Source organism: Jaculus jaculus, chromosome 15 (assembly GCF_020740685.1).
Source record: "Jaculus jaculus isolate mJacJac1 chromosome 15, mJacJac1.mat.Y.cur, whole genome shotgun sequence".
In the NCBI taxonomy this organism is placed as follows: domain Eukaryota; kingdom Metazoa; phylum Chordata; class Mammalia; order Rodentia; family Dipodidae; genus Jaculus; species Jaculus jaculus.
In genome coordinates, this window is record NC_059116.1 from 13,274,132 (window position 1) to 13,297,910 (window position 23,779).

The following is a 23,779-nucleotide window of genomic DNA, read 5'->3' on the forward strand; positions in this document are numbered from 1 at the left end:
TAAACATCTGACCAGTCACAATCAAGTGGAAGGAATTGCTGGGGAGGAGAGAAGCAAGAATGCCTAGGGTTAAGGCAATATATTCATAGATATATTCATATATTAATGTTTTCACTAATTTTCTATAAGTATTCTATAATTTCTATATTCTATATTTCTATATTCTATATTTCTACCATATTCTATAATTTGGCAAGATGGCCATCACATTGCCTCCCAGTGGAAGTACTTTGAATATTATCAATGCTACCTAGGGATGTTTGCTTTCTGAAGTCGGTTAGCAGTGTATTTCTATTATTGTTTATTTCATTTTGTATGGGCCTGTTGCTCAAAATCACAAGTTCATGTGAACATATTAACATTTGACTCTTGGGCTGGAGGGATGGCTTAGCAGTTCAGGCATTTGCCTGCAAAGCCAAAGGACCCAGGTTAGATTCCCCAGCACCCACATTATCCAGATGCACAAAGTGGAGCAGTTATCTGGAGTTCATTTGCAGTGGCTGAAGGCCCTGGACTGCCTATTCTCTCTCTCCCCCTTTCTCTGTAAAATAAATAACTAATAATAAGTTGAAAAAAGGATGAGATGTTAAAATAAATTATTGAATTTTGTTTTTTAATTTGATTCTTGCTGAGGGGGGCATTGGGTAGAGAATGTCTTTAATGACAGCCCTCAGGAGACAGAGGTAGAGTCGCTTTGAGTTCGAGGCCTCCCTGAGACTACGTAGTGAATTCCACGCCAGACTGGACTAGAGAGAGAGCCTACCTCAAAAACAAAACAAAACAAACAAACAAAAAAATTGATTGTTTTTTTGTTGTTGCTGTTGTTGTTTTGTTTGCTTGTTTTTGAGATAGTATTTTATTTGCAAACCAGGCTGACCTGGAAGACACTCTGGTTTCAGGTTGGCCTTGAATTCACAGTCACCCTCCTACTTCAGGCTCCTGAGTGCTGGGAGTCATGGTAGTACACCGCCATGCCCAGCAAAATCTCACTCTTAGGAAATATGTTCTTTATCTGGGGAGATTGTTCGGTGGCTAAAGCACTTGTTCACAAGCGTGTCTGCCTGAGTTCAGATCCTCAGTCCCATGTAAAAGCTGGAAGGTATGGTGGAGTGGGGGGTGTCTGTAATTCCAGTACTCCTGCACTGAGGTGGGAATCTGAGACAGGAGCATTTCCTAGAAGGCAATGATGTTTTCATTTTCCTGGTGATCTTATATGTTAATTTTATTTTCAGATGTGCTTGCCTCAGACATCGAAGAGGTTTTTTTTTTTTTTTAATTTTAATCTTTATTTTTAGCACTGTTATATGAGAATACAATGTATTTCGATCTTATATCTCCCAATTTCCCTTTCTTATTTCCCTACACTGAAACACGTTTTCTTCCCACATCCTACTTTTATGCCTTATTATTTTATTTTATTTTTGACTCACTGAGTTAAGTTGTTGTTGCTTGCATATGCTCATATGAGGTATTATTTAGTGTAATGTGAGCAAAGGACTAATGGCTATGTTGCAGTCTGGTTCACATTGCTGGTTGAAATCACCCAACCAAGAGCAGCTTGTGGGAAAGAGGTTTATGTTGGCTTACAGACTCGAGGAGAAGCTCCACAATGGCAGGGAAAACAATGTGATAAGTCCGTCCATTATCCTAAAATTTTCGTGATTTCATTTTTTAAAACATTTTAATTATCTATTTTATTTATTAATTTGAGACAGAGAAGAAGGAAGAGAGATAGAGAGAGTGAGAATGGGAGCACCAGGGCCTCCAACCACTGCAAATGAACTCCAGATGCATGTGCCATCATGTGCATCTGGCTTATGTGGGGCCTGGGTCCTTGAGCTTTGTAGGCATGCATCTTAACCGCTAAGCCCATTCTCCAGCCCATGATTTCATACTTTTATACCTGAATAAAATTAAATTGGGTATATGTTCATATCTTCATAATTAGTTAATGGACTGCTAAACTGATAGTATTACTCACTATGCATGTATGTGTATATACATACATATATATATATGGTTTCAGGCTTTTGTACTTGATATTAGCCAAAAATCTAATTTGGTTTTGGTCTTTTAAATACTGTGAGCAGGCTGGTTGATAGTCATGATACCTTGAAAAACTTTATTGAAACCAAATATATAGTATTTCCAACAAGGCAACTCATCAAGAATGACAAGTCTGGGCTGGAGAGATGGCTTAGTGGTTGAGACACTTGCCTGCCAAGCCTAAGGACCCTTGTTTGATTCTCCACGTACCACATAAACCAGATGCACATTGGTGGTGCATGCATCTGGAGTTTGTTTGCAGTGGCTAGAGGCCCCAGTGCACCCATTCTCTCTTTCCTTCTCTTTTTCTAATAACTTTATATACATACATATACATATATATGTATATATAAAACAAATTTAATCAAATGAAAATATTATATGATCTAAAGAGGTACAACATGTAAATCCCTATAGAAAGGCCTAAATAGAACCAGAAAGAAAGAAAAATACTTTTGTATATTTTTGAAAAAGTCCTATTTAAAGCTGGGTGTAGTGGTGTGTGCCTATAATCACAGCACTCTGGAGATAGCAGAAGAATAAGGAGTCCATGATCAACCCTGGTTAGACAGCAAATTTGAGGACACAGACCCCATCTTAAAAAAGTATCAAAAACAATAACACAACAAAATAGAAAAAAATATATATATCCTATGTCAAGGTGCCTTTTGAGTTCTAGATCTTGCTTTTCATCATTTTGTCCTTAATCTTCCTTAATTTCATTAGTAAAATAAAATCTAATATAAATTCCAAAATTTGTTTTCTCTGATTCTCAAGAAAGAACAGCACAGCCTTACATATCTATGATTCCGTAAAAAAAATGTCTACATGTCAAGTCCCCTTCTATGTTATTAGCAAAGGTTATAAAGTGCTACAGGGCCGGGGAGATGGCTCAGTGGTTAAAGGCACTTGATTGCAAACTCTCACAGGCTGCATTCCGTGCCCCAGTACCTACCTAGAGCCAGGTTTAGCGGGAAAGGTAAAGTGGTTTAAAACACAAAAGCAGCTGACTGCCTCCTTGCGTTTTGCTCTTCGGTGCGGCACACCATCAGGTGTGTTCTTCAACCGCAATAAGTATTTTCATCTTTTTGTGTTGGCATGCCATCCATCAAAAAATGCTAATTATATTAGTTCCTGCCTAGGCCATCTCCCTTGGAATAGGATTTTAAAAATGCAGTAGAAGCATTACTGTGAATTTACTTATTGTATGTATTTCATACATTTATTGATGAGACCATAAAATAGAGAACACCATCATAGAATTGTTTTTCTTGCATTTTTAAAAGATAGCCTAAAATCTATATAAATAAATAATATGGGCAGTGCTCTTTTTAATAGAATGAAGCTAGAAAGACATGGGCAGTGCAACTGTGAATATATTGAATAAAACCCAGACAAACTAGTCAAAAAGAATAAATTCATAGAGAATTTTTGGACTGTAATGGGTCAACCAAGGGTACAGCGTTCATGGATTTTTAAATTTTATGGTAACTTGGGGAAAACTGAAACCTCCTTTCCAAAAAGGACTGGTGTTATTTCAAACTTCTTCTCACCAGAGCCTTAGGTGTAATTCCACCTTATAAAATGAAATCATATGTTTAGGTCTGCATGTCACTTTTGATCACTCTTGAAGAAGCTTTGATATTCTTAATCCGTTCTTCAGGGGAGAAAATGATGCCATGTCTCTTCACATTTACACCTGGGAACCTTAAGTTCCTTCTTATAAAAGGGGGGAATTATCCTAGTCAGTTATTCTTCTTATCTTCAAATGAATGACTTCAAACAGCCAGGCAGCTCCTCATTAACACAGAGGAGGTCAGCACAGAATGTAAGCCTACCGGCTGGCTTTTCTTTCCCTTTGATCTGAAGCTAGAAGTACATTAAGGAGCAAGTTACAGGAGCATTACTATGTCCTCTTAAACAACCCAAGTCTTTTTTTCAACATTTTTTGACAATTTTCATAAATATGAACAATATATCATGATCAAAATCCCCTCCCACCACACTCTTCCCTCCCCCCCAAATTTCCTCTTCACTGAATCCCTGTTTTTTCTTTCCAACTAGTCTCTACTATTTTTATGTCCTTACTTTTTGTTTTTCCCTCCTCTATGCAAGTCTAGTGTAGGTAGCATTAGCCACTGTGAGGTCATGAATATTGAGGTCGCTTTTGTGTCTGGATGACAGCATTTTAAGCACTCCTCTGCTTCCTTTGGCTCTTTCTTTCTTTCTACCACCTCTTCGCAACAGGCCCTGAGCCCTGGAGGGAGTGATGGAGAAGTCTCATGATGAACATTCAGGAACACTCACTATATCACTTCCTCTCTGCACTACGGTGACGTTTTAGTCACCCCAGTGGTCGCCACTATGTGAAAAGAGAAGCTTCTCTAACCAAAAGTATGGTTATCATTTATATATGGACATAAACACAGGCGTTGAGAAGGCAGTTTGCTATGCATCAAGCATGCATTTAATTAGACAATAGCTGTAGTTTCACCCTTACGTCTTATGATGTCCTCAGCCACAAGTTTTTGACTAGGTTTCTAATACCAGGCATGACTGGCTCCCTCCCATGGAGGCAGCCTCAAATCAAATCAGAAAGCAGTTGATTTTTCCCATAACAGACATGCCACCATCACACCAGCCGGCTTCCAGCTCAGCTGCAGCTTGATTTCCCAGTGATCTACAGCCCAAACAGGTAGAGTTTTCAGCAATAGGGTCTTATGACCTAGTTCTGGTTGGCAAGCAAGAGCTTTGGCAATAGCAGGTAATGTTTTGAGGGCATCAGAGGCCTCTCTGGCTAACTCTCATCCCTTACAAAGATCCATGTCTTTGAAACCTTTCTCAGAGAGTTAACCATGGGCTACTTGGCTCCTTGTCTGAGCCAGCATGGGTTTCTACTTTACTAACACCCCACTAAAACAATGCAACCCTTGTAACTGACAAACTCATCATCATCACAATTTTCTCAAAACTCCTTAAGAAATATCATGGTTGAGCTCATATTTCTCCAGTAGACATGTCTCAGGACAGAAAAAATGTTTGAGCAATATTTATGATCACATGGTTTAACTGCCTATCCAGATGCAACATGCTATGCTTTAGCATCAATGTAGAACTGATTTCTTAAAATATTTTATTATTTTGTTTTTATTTATTTATTTGAGAGGGAAAGAGGCAGAGTGAGAGATAGATAGAGAGAGAGAATGTGCGCAACGGGGATTCCAGCCATTGCAAAAGAACTCCAGACACATGCTCCACCATGTGCATCTGGATTAATGTGGGACCTGTAGAATCGAACCTGGGTCCTTAGGCTTTTCAGGCAAGCGCCTTAACCACTAAGCAATCTCTCCAGCCCTAGAAACACCTTTTGATCTAGTCTGAGAACCCATAACCCAAGTCACCATTATGCTAAAATTCTAGGCTATTTGTTTCTTAAGAGGTTAGTACAGTCCAAAAAAGGTACCCCAGGGGTTGGAGAGATGGCTCAGTAGTTAAAGATGCTTCCTTATAAAGCCTGTCACCCTAGTATCCATGTAAAGCCTGATGTGCAGGGCCAGAGAGATGGCTTAGTGGTTAAGGCACTTGCCTACAAATCCTAAGGACCCAGATTCAATTCTCCAGATCGCACGTAAGCCAAGGTAGCACAAATGGCTCATGCGTCTGGAGTTTGTTTGCAGTAGATAGAGGCCCTGGAATGCCCAATCTCTTTCTCTCACCCTCTGTCTGTGTCTCAAATTAAAAAACAAACAAACAAACAACAACAACAAAAAAAAAAACTCTTATGTACAAATGGCATATGCCTCTGGAGTTCATTTGCAGTGGCCAGAGGACAATTCTCTCTCCCTCCCTCTCTCTCTCTCTCTCTCTCAGTAAGTAAATAAATAATAGTTTAAAATGAAAATGAAAAGCTATACTATCTCCCATACATATGTAGAATTACTTCATATCAATTAGATAAGTATTATTTTTAAAAGTACTATATTGTGCAAAACCTCTCTTCTGTCATATAATTACTTATGTTATTGTTCTTTTTATATATTTATTATTCTAATGTGGAAATACTCTTTAAAATTTTCTTTGAAATGCCACAGAATCATCTCTTGTAATTCATGGCAAGTGTGCCTTTGGTAGGTTCCTACTCAACTTCCAACATAAAGCATTATGACACCAGACAAATTGTCCCGCTTGCCATAGAACTCCCAGAAAACCTATCATCAGAGCATTATCACAATGCTACAAAGACATATTGATATTAATACAGTGCAAGATAACCTTTCATTGTCTGAACATACACACACACACACACACACACACACACACACACACACACATATATATGTATATATATGTATGTATGTATGTATATATAAGATTTACAAAGAATGATTCCCCAAGTGGTTTGTCACTGAGTGATAAGTTGCCAACGACTTATGTTCCTGAGATTGCTGGTTATTTGAGCAGCTGAGCAGAGTTGGATTGGGGTGAGATTAAATCTCAGAGTTGTTTCATTTTGAATTTCTTTGAAGATTAAAGATGTTTAACATGTCTTTAAGTATATAATAACCATTTGTATTTTTTCCTTTTAGGATTCTCTGTTCAATACTCTACCCCCCTTTTTTTTTGACAGGGTTGTTGGATTTTTTATTGTTTAATTTTTTGAGTTCTTTAGAGAGTCTAGAGATTAGACCCTTGTCATTGGTGTAGCTGGAGAAGATTTTCTCCCATTCTATAAGATGTCTATCGACTCTGTTGATGGTATGTTTGTCTGTACAGTAGCTTTTGAGTTTCATGAAATCACAGTGGCTCTTGATCCAATTTTCTATGCTACTGGAGTCTTATTCAGGAAGTCTTTTCCTGTGCTTTTATAGTGAAGTGTTTTCCCTGCTTTTTCTCCTACTTGTTTTAGAATTTTAGGTCCTATATTGAAGTCCTCAATCTATTTAGAGTTAACTTTTGTGCAGTGTAAGAGAAGTGGGTATAATTTTATTCTAAATGTGATTGTCAAATTTCTCCAGCACTATTTGTTGAAGATGCTGTCTTTTCTCCAGTTTGTATTTTTGGCCCCTTTGTCAAAGATCAGGTAGCTGTAATTGCCTGAATATAGAGAATGGTCTTTTGTTCTATTCCATTGATCTGTTTTTGTGCTAGTACCACGCTGTTCTAGCTACTATTGCTCTGTAGTATATTTTACAGTCAGTATTGTGATACCTACAGACATATTTCTTTTGTTGAGGATATTTTTGGATATCCAAGGCCTTCTGTTTTTTCCATATGAGCATCAACACTATTTTTACTATCTCTGGAAAGAATGCTGCTAGAATTTTTATTGGAATTGCATTGAATCTGCATAATGCTTTAGGTAGGACAGCCATTTTTACAACATTAATTTTTCCAATCCATGAGCATGGGAGACCTTTCCATCTTCATATGTCCTCCTCATTTCTTTCTTCAATGTATTCATTTTTTAATTTTCATGTTTAGTGTTTTGATGATTATGTGACATGGGTGTCTCTTCTGTAGTCCTGTCCTGTACCTGGTTCAGTCTCTTTTGTAAGGACAGAAAATTTTTCTTTAATAATTTTGTTGAAGACAAAAAATGAAGACATTTTCCATAACGTTTGCCTTTATTTCTTCCCATTCCTGTATGCCTATGATCTGAATATCTCGTCTTTTAAAGGTTTCTCAAAGTCCCCTCATGCTGTGTTTTCACTTTTTTTTTGAACTTGGCAGTGTTTTTGGAGTCATGACCACATTATTAGGTCTTGTCCTTGAGTTCCAAAATTCTGCCCTTCATGTGGTCTGTTGGGTTAGCAAGGCTTTCATGGGAGCCTTTTAAGAGAATTATTTCATTTCTGTTTTCTGTTATGTTTTTCTTCAGCATTTCCATCCCTTGCGTGAATTCCATTTTCATTTCATTTCATTTCATGATTTGACATTTCTATTGTGTCTTGGAGTTCATTCCTGCATTTGGAAATGTCTTCATTGAGGTTGTTCATTGGCATATGATCTCATTTTTTTTGATTCTCCTCAAGTTCCTTTAGCCTTCTGTTGATCTCTTTCTGATTAAATTTGATTTCATTAAGCCATCCATGGAGTACTTGTGGTAGTTTAAATGAATGGTCCCCTATATATTAAAGATTCTATAACAGTTTGTAATTTATATCTGTAGCCATCTGACTGGAGGAGGTATAATTGGGCAGACCTTAGGGTCCAGTCCTAAGATGAGATGGTAGATTTTAAATTGCAGTATAAAAATTTGCAATGTGCCAAAGTTTCTTCTGGAGTTCCTGAAGTGGTCTATGTAGTATGGCTTCTGGGTTTTGGCTTGGGGCTTCTCTATCTCTGCTTGATGCTATGAGAGAAGAACAACTTCTTCTGCCATTATGGAACTCCCCCTGGATCTGTAAGCATCAATAAATAGCCCTTCCTCCCTAACTGTGCCATGTTTAGAAGTTCATCTCAGTGACCTGGGAGCTGTCTACTAAAGTACTGTTTCCTGATTCTCTTTGGTTTCCTTCAGCCATCTATTGAGTTGTTTTTGTTGATTATCTTCCATTTCCTTCATCTATCTTTGTGTTTATTTTGTTGTCATTCTTCCAATTCATTGAGCCATCCTTTGGTTTGTAATTGGAATTCTTTTTGAAAATTTTCTTCCATTTCATTCAGCTATTCTTGGAGTTCCTGTTTAATTACTCTTTGTCAAGTTTTGTTTCCCCCCCCCCCCATCAACCAGGCATTTGTCCATTGTCTCATTAAGATTATTTAAAATGCTTGTCGAGACTTCATTTTGAGCAGCTATGCCTTAGGTTTCCTCTAAGCTTTCATTAGAGCTTCTGTTGTAGGACTGAGTAGTCTTGGTGGGGATCCCTCGGCTGAGTTTTGTGTGTCATTTCCTTGGTTTGCTTTGCTTGTGTTTTGTGTGTGGTCTGCCCAACTCAAGGTCAGTTGTCTCGCTTAGGACACAGCAATAGCAGCACTTGCATGGCCTGTGATGAGTGGCCTGGTCTAAATTGCTTACTGTGGATGTGAAATTGCAGACAGCGTGCGCTGGAGCCTGAAGAGGGTCTATGCTGGCTGTACTAAGTCCTGGTAAACCTCGGTAGGACCTGGGGAATGGCAACCAAGCTGGGTGTTGATCTTCCAAAACTATTCTTTGTCTAGCTTTCTGGAGTGAGATCAGCTCCTAGCTTCTCAAGGAGGTTGGATGTTGTATACAGATGCCACTGCTTCAGCCCTTCTTCATTAAAAATGGTTTGAGTGAGGCAAGGGGTGGGGGGGGTTACAAGGTGGGTGTGAGAAGTAGAATCCCGCTGACCTTTGTCTGTCTTGTTCCCACCCAGTCATTCTGGTCAGCTCCGTCTCCCAGTGGTGCACAACTTTGCTCCCTTCCGTCCTTCTGCCAGTTTGCTCCCAACCTGTCATTCTTTTACAGTCAGTGAGTAGCTCAGATGAACACTTGAGTTTGAAAAAGTTGTCTCCTGCTTATCCAACAGCTGTCTGGGCGTGACTGAGACCAGAGTCTAACCATCCAGCATGCCACCTGGGCTTTGTTCCCATAGTGACACAATCCCAAATCCACAGGCAAGCTCAAGTGCAAAACACTTTGTCAATTACTGATCTTTTTCTCATTATCCAAACTAAAGTACAGGCTGACAGATGCAAACATAGAAGAGAAAAATCACCTTTGACAGGAGGTGCTTCCAAGGCATGTTCCAGAGCCATATGATAGGGTGGGAAATAGCTTGTGGCCATTCCTGCATTCCTCCGTGAGCTATCGTGGACAAAAGGTGAGCTCCGAAGTGGATTCTTCATGCATGACAGCTACTGCTATTATTATTGTTCCTTCCTTATCACCAGAACATCCTACAGACAGATAGTATTTTCCTTTTTAATAAAGAAGAAAACTGACACTTGGAGTTTAAGTAGCTTGTTATAAATTATATTCAGTGACATGAACAAAGAAATGGCTTAGCCAAAGAGATGAGCTGAAAATTCTCAGGAACCATTTAAAGAGTTATAGACAGAATTAAGGAATGATCAGTCAGAGGATTGAGTAGCATGCTATCACCCACCCCTACATCTCAAGGTCAGGCCTGAAGGATAAGTGAATCTAGAGTACACGGAGAACTTGTATCCATGGTCACAACCACAGTGCTGAGACAGGAAGTTCAACACAGAAAAAGTTCCCCACTTCTTACTCCCCAATTCTTTCCCTTGGACCAAACCAGAAGCCAAGAAGCCAGGACCTGCAAAAATTAGATTCTTATGCACAGTCCCAAAGACAAACCCACGGGGTCTACATAGTCAAAGTCACATGCCCCATGACTTGAGAACTTCCTTTTCTATAAAACTCAGTTTAAATCGTAAGTTATTAGATCATTTTCATCAGCATATATGTGCATCAATAGAAAAATACTTCATACCTGTGAAGTCAAATTCAATCATATATATGTTAATTTATAGATTGACAGCAATATTTGCTACTAAAAGCTAAAAAAAAAAAATAACAGCATAGCATCCTTGGGAAATAAATATCATTGCTCTATTTAGTACCAAAATAACTTGAAATGAACCCTGATTAACATAGAAAACCTAAATAAAGAAATAAATACTAAAAGGCATTCTGTTTTCTTACACTTTGTGCCAGTGGAAACTGACATGTTTTAAAGCATACCCCAAAGGAAAATGTATGAAGCTACCCAAACCTCAAGTCAGGAACTGAGCCATTTCCATTTGTGCCAAAGCTGATGAGCTAAAATATTTTGTTCATAGTGCATTCCATTACATATGTAGGAAGCTGACAGTAGAAATAGGATGGGCTATTTTGTCTGCAACTCTAACTGCATTATCTGCATGGTCCACTGCACTAACTATGATGAAACTTGCTACAGGAAGGAGAGAGAGCACAGGCCCTTGAGAACTAAAATGAATTTCACTAAAGGGAAACATCACCAGCACGCTACAACCAAAGCCTACGACTGCTGGAGAAACACATTGAAAAACAACCTTTCCGGAAGCTGGTAAAATAGCAGAATGGTGTTGGTTTCCTTCACAAACCCTGTCGATGCCACCTGAAACCCAGGCCCCTTTAACCAGGGCAAACAGGTTTTCACAGGCCAGTTACCTGAAACGTGCAGTGTCTGGTTTGATGGAGCACACACCAGGGTATGACTGGGCCCATAAGCAACACTGTGGGACAGAGCCAGAACAGGAAACTGTTTCCCAACAGAACATTCAGCGTCATGGAGGGGTGTAGCAGAGGGTGGCAGTGGTCAACTATGACAAGGAAGCAATGGTCAGGAGAAAGTTTCTGTTCTCCAGATAGCACAGAGAATGTGTGAAATCATGCATCCCCAAAGCCCACTAAGGCATTATCTCCACAGAGTGATTGTGCACCCACATGTTGCCTAAGAGCAAGCCTCGTGCAGGCATCCCGGCCTTCAAACATTGCAACATGATATCTACAAAATTCATTATAATCAAAATATTTTAAAAATAGAAAATACCTCATAATCTTCTTTAATATTTATTGAAAGTCAGATAGAGAAAGAATGTGCATGCCAGGGACTCTAGCCACTTCAAATGAACTCCAGACTCATGCACCACCTTGTACATCTGGCTTGCATGGGTACTGGGGAATGAAACCTGGGTCCTTAGATGTTACAAGCAAGAACCTTAACCACTAAGCTGTTTCTCCAGCCCTCATGTTTTAAGTTGGGCATTTTGTATCTGTATGTGTGTGTATTTATGTGCATACACATGTGTGTACGGGCATGCAGAGGCCAGAGGTTAGCACGTCTTCTTTGATCACTCTCTACCTTACTTACTGAGTCAGAGTCTCTCACTTGAGCCCATCGCTCTGTGACTAGTGGGGGAAGGTTCTGAACTTAGGTCCTCATGCTTGTACAAGTGCTTTAACTACTGAGCCATCTTCCCATCCTTGTTTACAGTCATTTTAAAATTTTGTGTTGGGCTGCATTCATAGCTCTCCTCTGGCTCATGCTGCATGTGAGCCACAGTTTGGATGCACCTGCATGGTAGAGTTAAGACTAGAGGTGGGTCAATTTCCTCAAGGTATCCAATGCTGATTGACTTCTTTCACGGCAATGCTACAGGCTTTCCAAGGATATCATTTTAACTTTCCTCGTTAGTCTTACCACTGCTTTATACTACCTAGTTCAGCCAGCATCATAACCCTGCTGTCAAAACCATTATCTTTCCTTTGTCATAGCATTAATTGAAAAGAAACACAAGAAGTCAGCCTTATAATTCCTTGCTATCTTATTCTCCTCTTCAACCTATAGAGAAACGTAATAAAAAAAGATAGCAAGAAAAATAACAGTTGGAAATTCAGTTGTGGAATCAATCCTATGATAGAAAAAATAGATTATTTAAGTGCACAATAACTTTGCACCTCTAGCATTTAGAATCCTACGCAACAGAGCTTTGTAAAATTAAGGTTCTATATTTCATCTTTATGTTTAATGAAAAAAACTGAAGTCTTATGGATATCACTTCGTAGTAGACTCTTTTATTCACAAAAGAAAGATAGCATTTCAGATGAACATGTCATGGAGTCTTAACAGCTACTGAAGCTGAAGGAATCTTTCACCAGGATTGCTTTGATCCGTGATAGGTGTTTACAATACCAGCCAAGGGCATTGACCATTAAGAAAAATAGGATAAAATGTATACTGCCTAACTTTCTATTAAGTCTCAAGGGTAAAAGAGTAAAATTCTCTCAACTATTTTCCTCTGGCATTTTTATTCTGTCCTTCACAACATTCGGTGCTGGGTTGAGAAGACCAGAAAAGATTCCAGTGGATTCCCAGCTCCTTTTAGCATCCACAGTGCTGTGCCCTGAGATGCAGTTATCAGTGAAGAGAAGAGAGATGAGAAAGTCATTATTCTTGCCACTCGATATGGGGTCTGTAAGGGGTACAGTTGTTGAATTAGTTGCCTAAACTGCCTTAGCCATCTTTAGCTGAAACAATAATGTTAAGCTGGAATCCTCTGGCACTTAGGAATTTTACAACTTCTTTCTCCATCCTGACCTGTCAGATCACCATGACTGCTTCCATTCCACTGGATGGTGGAATCAAAATTTAATGTGCCTTCCTTCTAAAATTTTTCCCCATTGTTGTTATTGTTGTTTAATTTGTGTGTGGAAGTAGGATTCCACTCTAGCCCAGGCTGACCTGCAATTAACAAAGTAGCCTCAGGCTGGCCTTGAACTCACAGTGATCCTCCTACCTCTGCTTCCCGGATGCTGGGATTAAAGGTGTGCACCACCATGCCAGGCATCCTTCTAAATTCTTAAATGTCCTTCTTCAGAAAAATCAAGTCTGTTGACATTATCAGTTACCAAAATGACCTCTGAGGCACATATTTCTGAAAACATGAAAAATGGTCGAGTCCGGTCATAGAGATGCAATGAACTGGATGAGGTTGAGTAGCAAGCATGTCCTCCGAAGATGCGTAAGATTCTCGCTCTTTCGAGGAGTTTTACCAGCTTCATTCATCACCACACAGCCAATACTGACCCAGAGCAGGAGTGACTGCTCAAGGTTATTCAGCCAGAATGAGCTCATGAGAATTGGGTCCCATGAGAAGGCTCTATTACTTGTTTCTCTCCTATATTGGATGGAGTATGAAAAAAAAAAAAACAACTTAGTTTTGGGAACTGAGAGGGTAGCTAGTAGATGAAGTGCTTTCCCACAAGCATGATGAGCTGAGTTCACGTCTCCAGCATCCACATAAAAGTTGGGCCTGACTTCTGCTCCCTGGTGGCACCATCCCTCAGTCCCTCACAAAATGGTTTTTACTTCTGTGGATTTAATAAAAACTTCACCAGTCAAAAAAAAAAAAAAAAGCTGGACATGAAAGTGTACTTGCCTGCCATCCTGGTGCTGGAGAGGTCGAGACAAGAGAATCCACACAGCTTGCTGCCAAGTCAATCTGGATGTGTCAGTGAGAAGGGATTTGACATTGACCTCTGGCCTCTACATGTGTGTGTATGTATGTGCACATGCACACACAATCATATGTGCATGTGTGCAAAGTCGCATATATGTGTGTGTGCACATGTGCACAGGTACACGTAAAGGCAAAAAATACACCTTTGGTTCATGTAAAATCACTAACTTCAAAGTTAAATAAGGTACTTAAAGTGTGTGTTTAAATAAAATGTATGTTTAATCTCAGCACTCAGAAGACAGAGGTGGGAGGATCATCGTGACTTCTAGGCCACCCTGAGGCTACATAGTGAATTCCAGGTCAGACTGGGGTAGGGGGAAAACCCTACCTTGGAAAAAAAAATAAAGAAGAAGAAAAAGAAAAAAAAAAGTATGCTTAAAATACAAACACAAAGACTGTTATAAAGTTCAATAGTAAAGTATTTGCCTAGCAGGCATCAAATCTTAAGTTTGAGCCAATAAGTACAAAATAGATTGTTGTTTAGTCCTAATTATTAGAGATCTTATAGACCCAAATGTATTAAGTAAACTATGTCTTTCCCATGAAGGGGAGTAAGAAGTAAAGACTAAGAATCTATGTACTCTCCCTGCATTCTTTGACTTCTGCTTTCCTCCCTTCACAACTGAACATCAAAGGGGCATATTGCACCTTCATCTTTTAGCTTAAATCATCCCACAAGGAAAACTCAATTGTCTCACCAGCCAGTAGCTTAGGTTACCATCAGAATTCAGTCAATACATTCAGGATGGGCAATGAGACAGAAACATAGAATCGTCTGTAAAGATGGGATTTTGCATATAAATTGTACAATTTAGCTTCTTTAAAAACTTTACTTTTATTTATTTATTTGAGAGAAAGATGCAGATAGAGAGAGAAAGAGTGGGCATGCCAGGGCGGCCTCCAGTCACTGCAAATGAACTCCAGATGCACACGCCACTTTGTGCACCTGGCTTATGTGGGTTCTGGGGACTTGAACCCAGGGTTTTTGCCTTTGCAGACCTTATCCACTAAGCCATCTCTCCAGTCCCCAAATTACACATTTTAAATTTGACTCTGCCTTCTCTGCTATTCTTTTACATTCATTCCCTGTTTCTTATCTGCTATGACCATTCTGTACTCAAGCTGTAGGTAGCTTCTTTTCTCTCTCTCTTTTTTTTTTATTAGTTTTCTATTGTGCAAGGATAGGCAGTTCGGTACCATTATTAGGCTCATCCATGACCTACCCCCTCACCATTGTCCCCTCCTTGTTGAGGTATATGGGTCATGCATTGTGGGGTTAGCCCACAGTTATTGGTACAATAAATGTCTCTGCATATCATGACCCAACATGTAGCTCTGACATTCTTTCTGCCCCCTCTTCCGCAAAATTTCCCTGAGCCATGTTGGGTTCATTTTTGGTCTGCTTCAGTGATGAGTGGTCTAAGGTACCAGACTCTTTCTTTGAATAACCATTTTCTCCACGTACTCCTTGGTGACATTTTTTTGTAATCATCATTGACTAGCTAGCCTTTCTCACACATCTTTCCATTCCTTAATCGCTTGTCTCTTACCCCACACTCTTTTCCTCTGGTTTCTTGCCAGGCACAAACCTTACCCACACAATTGCCTTGAGTTTATGAAGCTCAACTCTCCTGACTTCCACTGCACATAACCAGCAAAGCTAGAATTCCAGCACCCAAATCTCTCTCCAGACACCTGGGCAGCTAAAGAAAATACTCTCTGCCTGTGGGCCTATCAATACAAGGTTTTCTTCCACATAGTTCTGCAGGATGGGAAGTCCATGTTCAAAGGGCGACTCCAGCCCTCAGAGGTGGTGCCTGTATGCTGTGTCCTCACTGGATAGAAAGGCAAATAAGCCATCTGGACCCCATTTCTAATAGCATCAGTCCTGCGTATTCACCAGGGCTCTAACATGATGACTTAATCACCATTCAAATACTTGTAAAGTATGTCAGATTCAAGAAATTAATCTAGATCTCTAGAACTAAAAACTGTATGGGCTGGAGAGATGGCTTAGTTGATAAGGAGCTTGCCTGTAAAGCCTAAGGACCCATGTTTGACTCTCCAGGTCTCACATAAGCCAAATGCACAAGGTGATGAAATTGCACAAGGTCACACATGCGCACAAGGTGGCTTTCACATCTGGAGTTCAATTATAGTATCTAGTGGTCCTGGTGCACCAGTTTTCTCTCTCTCTCTCTCTCTCTCTCTCTCTCTCTCTCTCTCTCTCTCTTTCTCTTTCTCTTTTAAATAAAAAGGCCAGTCTATTGGGCTTGCCTCAAAAAAAAATCTGTAGCTTATCATTATATAACTATAGCAAAACATCATATAACACCTCATCAATACATGTAGTCTTTGTAATTTTACATATTTTACCCAGTCATGGTGGCGTGCACCTAGTACTCTGGAAGCTGAGGCCGAATATCATGGGTTTGAGGACAACTTGGGCTACCTAGCAAATTCTATATACATTTCTAGTAGAATAAGCTATTTTAAATATAGGTTTATTATATTTCCTGCTTCATTTTTCACAAACCCCCTCCTATTGGAAATGATGAGGTTTTAAGTTTTTTGCGTGTGTGTGTGTGTGTGTGTGTGTACATGCGCGCTTATGTTGGGGCGACCAGAGATCAATGCCATGCACCTGCCTTAATTGCTCTCCAACTTAGGTTTTGACTCGAGGTCTCTCACTAAGTCCAGAGCTCACCAATTTGGCTGAACAGCCAGCCCAAAGGCTCGTCTTGTGACCACATGCCCAGTGCCAGAACCATAGGCAAACACCATGTTGGCATTCTATGTGGGTGTTGAGGATGTGACTTCAGGGCCCCACGCCGGCATGGCAAACGCTTCCACTCTGAGCCGTCTCCACAGCCCCATTCTGTTAATGGATTCCTGGGGTTTCCGTGGCCAGGTACACAAGGACAGGGGCTGTGGAATTTTGGAACCAGTTTCAACCATCATGACTGTTCAAATCAAAGCTTTCATATATAATTTAACGTGCTAGAACATTAGATGGCATTTTGCCAACCTGATATGTAGAAGAGCCTGAGCTAGGATGCTTTATTTGCAGGTAAATTTTCTCAACATTTTGGGTGCGATCAACCAAAGATGTTGAAGAAAAACACTGTCATGATTCAGGGAAGAGAGGATGGAAAATATTTAGCTACCCATTCCCTGTGTAAGGCTTGGAGGGCAGGAAGGTGTGATTGCTAGCAGGAGTTTTATTGATTGCTTTATTTACTTTAGCATTTATTTTTTACTGACATATCCACTGAGGTGTATGCCTTAGTCCCCTGATTCGACAGAAAGGGAAGCGTGACAGGCAGAGAGATAACCTTTAAAACTTTACCTCAACTCTTCTCTAGAATAGTCTGCACATTCCAGAAGAATGAATGAACAAACCTGTGTATCTTATTTTAATGAATGTGCTGTGGCATAGGAATAAGAGTGATTTACTTACTGACTTTACTCTGCAAAAGCATAAAATCTACATCCAGATCGCAGCCCAGCTACCCAACGTTAATGGCATTGAAAAATCCTTTAGCGGCTTTAAGACTGTGGGTTGTGTGCAATAAAAGCAGTTGTCTACCTTTTAGAATCCCAAGAGTCTCAATGAGGCAGTTCACATACTTTTCTCCCTAAGTCCATCATGGGGGAATGCTAGCTGTCATATCTGCTGTTGTTATTTCCATATACTTCCAGCCAGAAATCTCATTAAAACGCTGGTCATCTTAAAAGTCAGGCCACACTGAGCCACACTGAGAGGAGATGAAATGTGTGTCTACACATGTGCGCGTCTATACATATCTGTGTGCACAAATGAGAGAGTAATCAGTGTGTGTGTGTGTGTGTGTGTGTCTGTGTGTATGTTTTCCAATGTAGGGTCTCACTCTAGCTCAGGCTGACCTGGAATTCACTATATAGTCTCAGGTGGCCTCAAATTCATGATAATCCTCCTACCTCTGCCTCCTGAGTGCTGGGATTAAAAGTGTGCACCACCTCACCCGGCAGGGTAGCATTCAGTATTTTTTTAAAAGTATGATGCTAAAAGTGGTTTTGTTAAGTGACAGGGACTGAGATAGACATATTATAAACAAACCACACAAACAGTCCCCTCCCCCCAACCCAAGAAGCTTTTGCGAACTGTGTCATGAAATTGAATGTGCATTCTTTTCTTTTAAATTTGACCACTAATACAATATCTGTGGAAATCATTACCATATTTATGCTCTACATGTCTTTACTTCATGCTTCTATAAAACACTATGACTAGCGTTTGTACATTCTTTCAGAATTTAGTACTCCTGCAAGAAAAAAAAATGTTCATCATTTCTTCTCAAATACACATTTTTAATTGAAAGATAAATTTGTACATATTCATCCCACACTGCATGTTTCAAATTATATATATCTACATATCTATATCTATATATATACACATACATACATATACACATACCATGCAATGACCAAATCTAACTAACTAGCATCAAAGTGCTGAGAATAAGTGACCTCTGAGTATTTATTGCTAAGTAAGACATCAAAATCCCTTCTTCCAAGGCTCAGGGAACACTGTGGGTGAAGCAGAGAAGGACTGCAGGAGCAAGTGGACAGGAGGAGTGCTTTGGAACACGGAGTCATGAGGTGGTTGCTGCACTCATGACCTCACAACTACTGCCGTTGCTTGGACGAGACCTCCATGCCGGTGTGTCCGTCCAGGTTCTGTTGTGAGTTGTGGAGGACAGAAAATAAAGACATCAAAGTAGAAGACAAACTAGTTAGAAAGAAGAAGAGGTTCAGTGTTCAGTGAAAAGTGAATGGAGAGGGTAACAAGACAAAGTGATAGGAGAGGGTTATGATCACAATATATTATGTACATTGTAAAATTATGGATAATTTAAAATATTCATGCATCATTTCACATAATTATTTTATAGTAAGATCACTTAACAGCCATTCTTGGATTTTATGTTATTTTATTTTTCTGGGATGTAGGGGATTGAACCTAGGACCTTTTCTATGCTATGCAGGCACCGTCACAGAACTGCATCTCAAATGAATACCACATTTTCCCAAAATATAATATGTCATCAACTCTGTAAGCATGCCGACTCTTCCCCACCAGGCAGAATAAAGTCCGAGGACGTAGACAGGCATTAGAACTTCCCAACTCAGTGACTGAGTATGAAATAACAATGTGTGCCTTCATTATCTTGTTTCCTGAGGCTGACCAGCACACCCAAGGAACAAAAATCCAACCTTAAAGAAGATGCGCTCAGGACTGATCAATCGCTGCGCTGTGACTGTCGCATCTCCTTCCACCCCAATCAACGACGACAGCTTATTTACTTCACTCCGAGAAAACTCTTCATTTTCCCCCCAGACTTTCCATTTCACGCTGTGTGAATTTTAGTAAGATGGCTTTTGCTGAGGCTAAGTGCTGGCTCATTGGGGCCCAAAGCGATGACAGCCCCAGCCTCTGCAATGCTGGAAAAATCCCAAGACATCTCTTTCCTATGAAAATCTCCTTTGAGAGTGATAGAAAAGAGCCAAATAAATTTGATGCTTGAAGAAACAAGTTTGGTCTCTTAAATGATTTGATATTTTAACCTGAAATCTTTTGTGTCATATCACCTGAGAAACCACAATGCGGAAACCCAGCTAACACTGAATATTTGAGTAGAAATATCTCATTGATATGGTTAAGTCTTTTCCAAAGGCAATCATTTACACTGAGAAACTGGTGTAAAGTTTCAGTGATAAGTTTTTAGGCTGGGGAGATGGCTCAGAGGCTAAGCGCACCTGCTGCAGTAGCGCGAAGGCCCCGCAGGGCTTGGTTCTGACATGTAGCACACAAACTTAGGAAGAAACTTGAGTGTGGCCATGGAACGCCAGTCTTGAGGAGAGCAGAGGTGGGAGAATTGCTGGGCCTCATTAACCAGGCAGCCTACCAGAACACGGCAACTACGGACTCAGCGAGATACCCCATCTTAAGGAAACAACACAAAAATGACAGAAGCAGACCCCTGGCACTCTCTTTTGGCCTGCATAACATGTGCACATGAGACGTGCACATCTGTATGCACACATGCATACATCACACACACACACACACACACACCTCACATACTGCACACATAAGGCAAAAACGTTTTCATTTATAACTCTCTTTTGTTAACAAAGCCAACTCATAGTTGCATTGTCTACCAATTTGTTAATGAAGTTTTTCTAACATATCAGCTTACGAGGTAATTATAATTAAATAATTGAATTGAATTTAGATTCTGATACTTATTCTGGAATTTGTATGATCACAGCTCAGATATCTTCATACATTCTGAGATATAATGTAGCAATAGGGCTGGAGAGATGGCTTAGAGGTTTTGGCACTTGCCTACAAAGCCAAAGGACCCAGGTTCATTCCCAGGACACATCTGAACCAGATGCACAAGGGGACATATGCATCTGGAATTTGTTTGCAGTGGCTAGAAGCCCTGGCATGCCTATTCTCTCTCCCTCTGTCTCTTTCTCTTTGTCTCCCTATTTTTCTCCTTCTCAAATACATAAATAAATAATGTAGCAATAGACCCTGAGCCTTGGAAGGTGTGATATTGCAGTGCTGAGCACTCATGTCACTTCTTTCCAGCACCATAGTGCCTTCTGAGTCATCCCAAGGTCACTGCCATCTTAAAAGAGAAGATTTTCTACCAAAAGTGAGAGTAGCATTAATATAAGGGTATGAACATTAAGGGAAGTGCTTACTAGGCAGTTTGATAAGCATAGTATATACATTTAACCAGACAGCAGTAGATACTACACCCCTACGGCTCATAACTACCCCTGTTTTAAGTTTTCAGTATCAGAGAAGAGGTGGCAGAAAGAATGTAAGAGCCAAAGGAAGGGTAGGACTCCTTACAATGTGCTCCTCCAAGACACAAAATGGCCTGGATATCCATGACCTCACAGTGCCTGACACTACCTACACAAGACCGTCATAATAGGAGGAAAAGACCACGGCATCAAAATAAAAGAGAGACTGATCGAGATGGGGAGGGGATATGATGGAGAGTGGCGTTTCAAAGGGGAAAGTGGGAGGATGAAGGGCACTGCTATGGGATATTTTTTATAATCATGGAAGTTGTTAATAAAAATTTGAAAAGAAAAAAATGTAGCAATAGTTTCATACTAGTCTTTTCATAAAACTATATCAAAATGGCATCATTTTTAATATTTATATCAGGCAGAGGTAAAATTAACCCACCATTTCTCTGTGATAGATATTTAATTCTTTCTAAGGCTTTCTTATGATTTGTTGCACACTTTGAGATGAAAATGGTAACTGCTGACATTTTGAAATACCTTAATATGTGCTAACCAGCTCTGTATATAGTTTGTATATTAGCTTTTCAGCCTGTATAAGCTCTAAGGAAATGGTCCTCTTAGTCCCACTTATAAAATGTGGGAAGGAGGCCAGGCATGTTGGCTCATATCTTTAACCCCAGCACTTAGGAGAGAGAGGTAGGAAGACTCTCATGAGTTCAAGGCTACCCTGAGACTACATACTGAATTCCAGGTCCGCCTAGGCTAGAATAAGACCCAACCTAAACAAAACAAAACAAAACAAAACAAAAAAAAAAAACCCTGATGTGGGAAGGATATATAGCTAGGGTGAGAAACTCCCCTGTAGTTATACTGCTAATGATTGGCAGAAACAATGTTGAAATATCCTCAAATTCAAGAGAGTCATCCTAATAGTACATTCTTCCCCTGGCTATGCCAACATTTACTTAAGGATTATTTTGTTATGTAAAATATTCAGCCTACATATGGAAACCCATAAATTATACAATGCAGAACCTGAGAAACTAGAAATGTATTGAAGACACCTGGTGTGTTCTTCTCTTTGGTTCCAGTGAGTGTAAAATAGCTGCTTTTTTTTTTTTTTTTTCTGAACTCTAAGATTCCGAGAGCTGTCAGCTCAGAGGTAATGGTGCTAGTATATCATGAACATTCAAATGCCTCAAGAAAATAATGTTGCCCTTACTCACTTTGTGGTAAGGCATGCACTGCAAAGGGTCTGAATCAATGTGATCTGGTCTGTAATTGCGGTGATGTGTAATCTTTAGCCTGGCGTGGTAGCGCACGCCTTTAAACCCAGCACTAGGGAGGCAGAAGTAGGAGGATCACCATAAATTCAAGGCCACCCTGAGACTACACAGTGAATTCCAGGACAGCCAAGGCTAGAGAAAGACCCTACCTGGAAAAACCTCTCCAAATGCACATAGATTTTCAACCTCATTTCCTCTCCTACAACATTTAAAGATGCATTTCTTAGTTGTTTTTTTTTAATATTTTACTTTATTTATTTATTTGAGAGTGACAGACAGAGAGAGAAAGAGGGAGAGTGAGAGAGAGAGAGAATGGGCGCGCCAGGGCAGCCAGCCACTGCAAACGAACTCCAGACGCGTGCGCCCCCTTGTGCATCTGGCTAACGTGGGTTCTGGGGAATTGAGCCTCGAACCGGGGTCCTTAGGCTTCACAGGCAAGTGCTTAACCGCTAAACCGTCTCTCCAGCCCTCTTAGTTGTTTTTGTGGTAACTCAGGGTAAAGGCATCTTTGACTGCCGCACACTTAAACCCCTGTGGACTCATCTGTTTTCCTGTCTCTGTCCTCACAGGATGTGTGACACAGGAGAAGGACTATTCACTTTTCAAACCAGGGAAGGAGAAATGATCTACCAGAAGGTCCACTCTGCAACCCTGGCCATAGCGGAGCAGCATGAAAGGCTGATGCTAGAAATGGAGCAGAAGGCCCGGGTAAGGCTTAACCCTTTGTAACCTGATAACGTGGGTAAGGACGTCCCTGCTGTCCAATTGCGTCGCGCTGATGTGGATCCAATCATGAAGCACCCTACTGTCCGCTCCTATACTGGCCCCATGTGAAACCTGTAATAACGTGGAAAAGGACATCCCTGATGTCTGATTGCATCGTGTTGACGTGCATCCAATCATGAAGCACCCTACTGTCCGCTCCTATACTGACCCATGAGAAACCTGCGAGGCTCAGTCTCTGAGCCCTTTTATACCTTATTCAGTATATCACAAGAGAAGGCATTAGTAGCCAGGACTTGGGAGCCCTTTTTACCACTGATTTACCTGTGTGTGACCTGTTGCCTGAGAATATATATGTAAATATATATGTATGTACTACATATATACATATATGTAATATATATATATATACACACAATATGTGTGTGTACACAGATATATATGTGTCTGACAGCATACACATATCAATCCAAATATTATACCCTTATATTAAAAAATGGGACATTTAATGGGTTAAATAACCTGCTTACAATTATACAGTTAGAGGCAGGCAGGTTGTATGTGGAAATAAGTTCAAGACCCACAGTGGGTGCTTACTTTCCTTTGAAAGAACATTTAGCCCCCCTTTTTTCCATGAAAATATACTTAAAATCACTGTGTGAGTATTTGTCTGCTTAAGTAAAAACTTTAAGCAATGAACTTCAACTACTAAATAATCATAACAAATATCATAATCTTTAATTCTCATTTAAAATGAAATTTGGCAGGTTATGAACATGGGCTGGTAATGAAGGCAAAGCTCTCAAGGAATTCAAATTTGATAGCTACCTTTTTAAAAAAAAAAAACAATTCGCCTCCCTCTGCCTCTAAAGTTCTGGGATTAAAGGTATGCATCCCCATGCCCAGCCCCACCACTATTACTTAAC

At 40.0% G+C, this 23,779-nt stretch overlaps 1 protein-coding gene across 1 annotated transcript in view; it reads left to right on the top strand.

The window, feature by feature from the left end:
• The window catches only part of Dok6 (docking protein 6), a 394,737-nt gene that overhangs the window by 278,370 nt on the left and 92,588 nt on the right, over positions 1-23,779 (top strand). Inside the window, exon 7 of the mRNA XM_004654811.2 lies at positions 22,700-22,838. Within this exon, the coding sequence (XP_004654868.2) occupies positions 22,700-22,838 (139 nt within the window). The remainder of the gene's footprint in view (positions 1-22,699; positions 22,839-23,779) is intronic.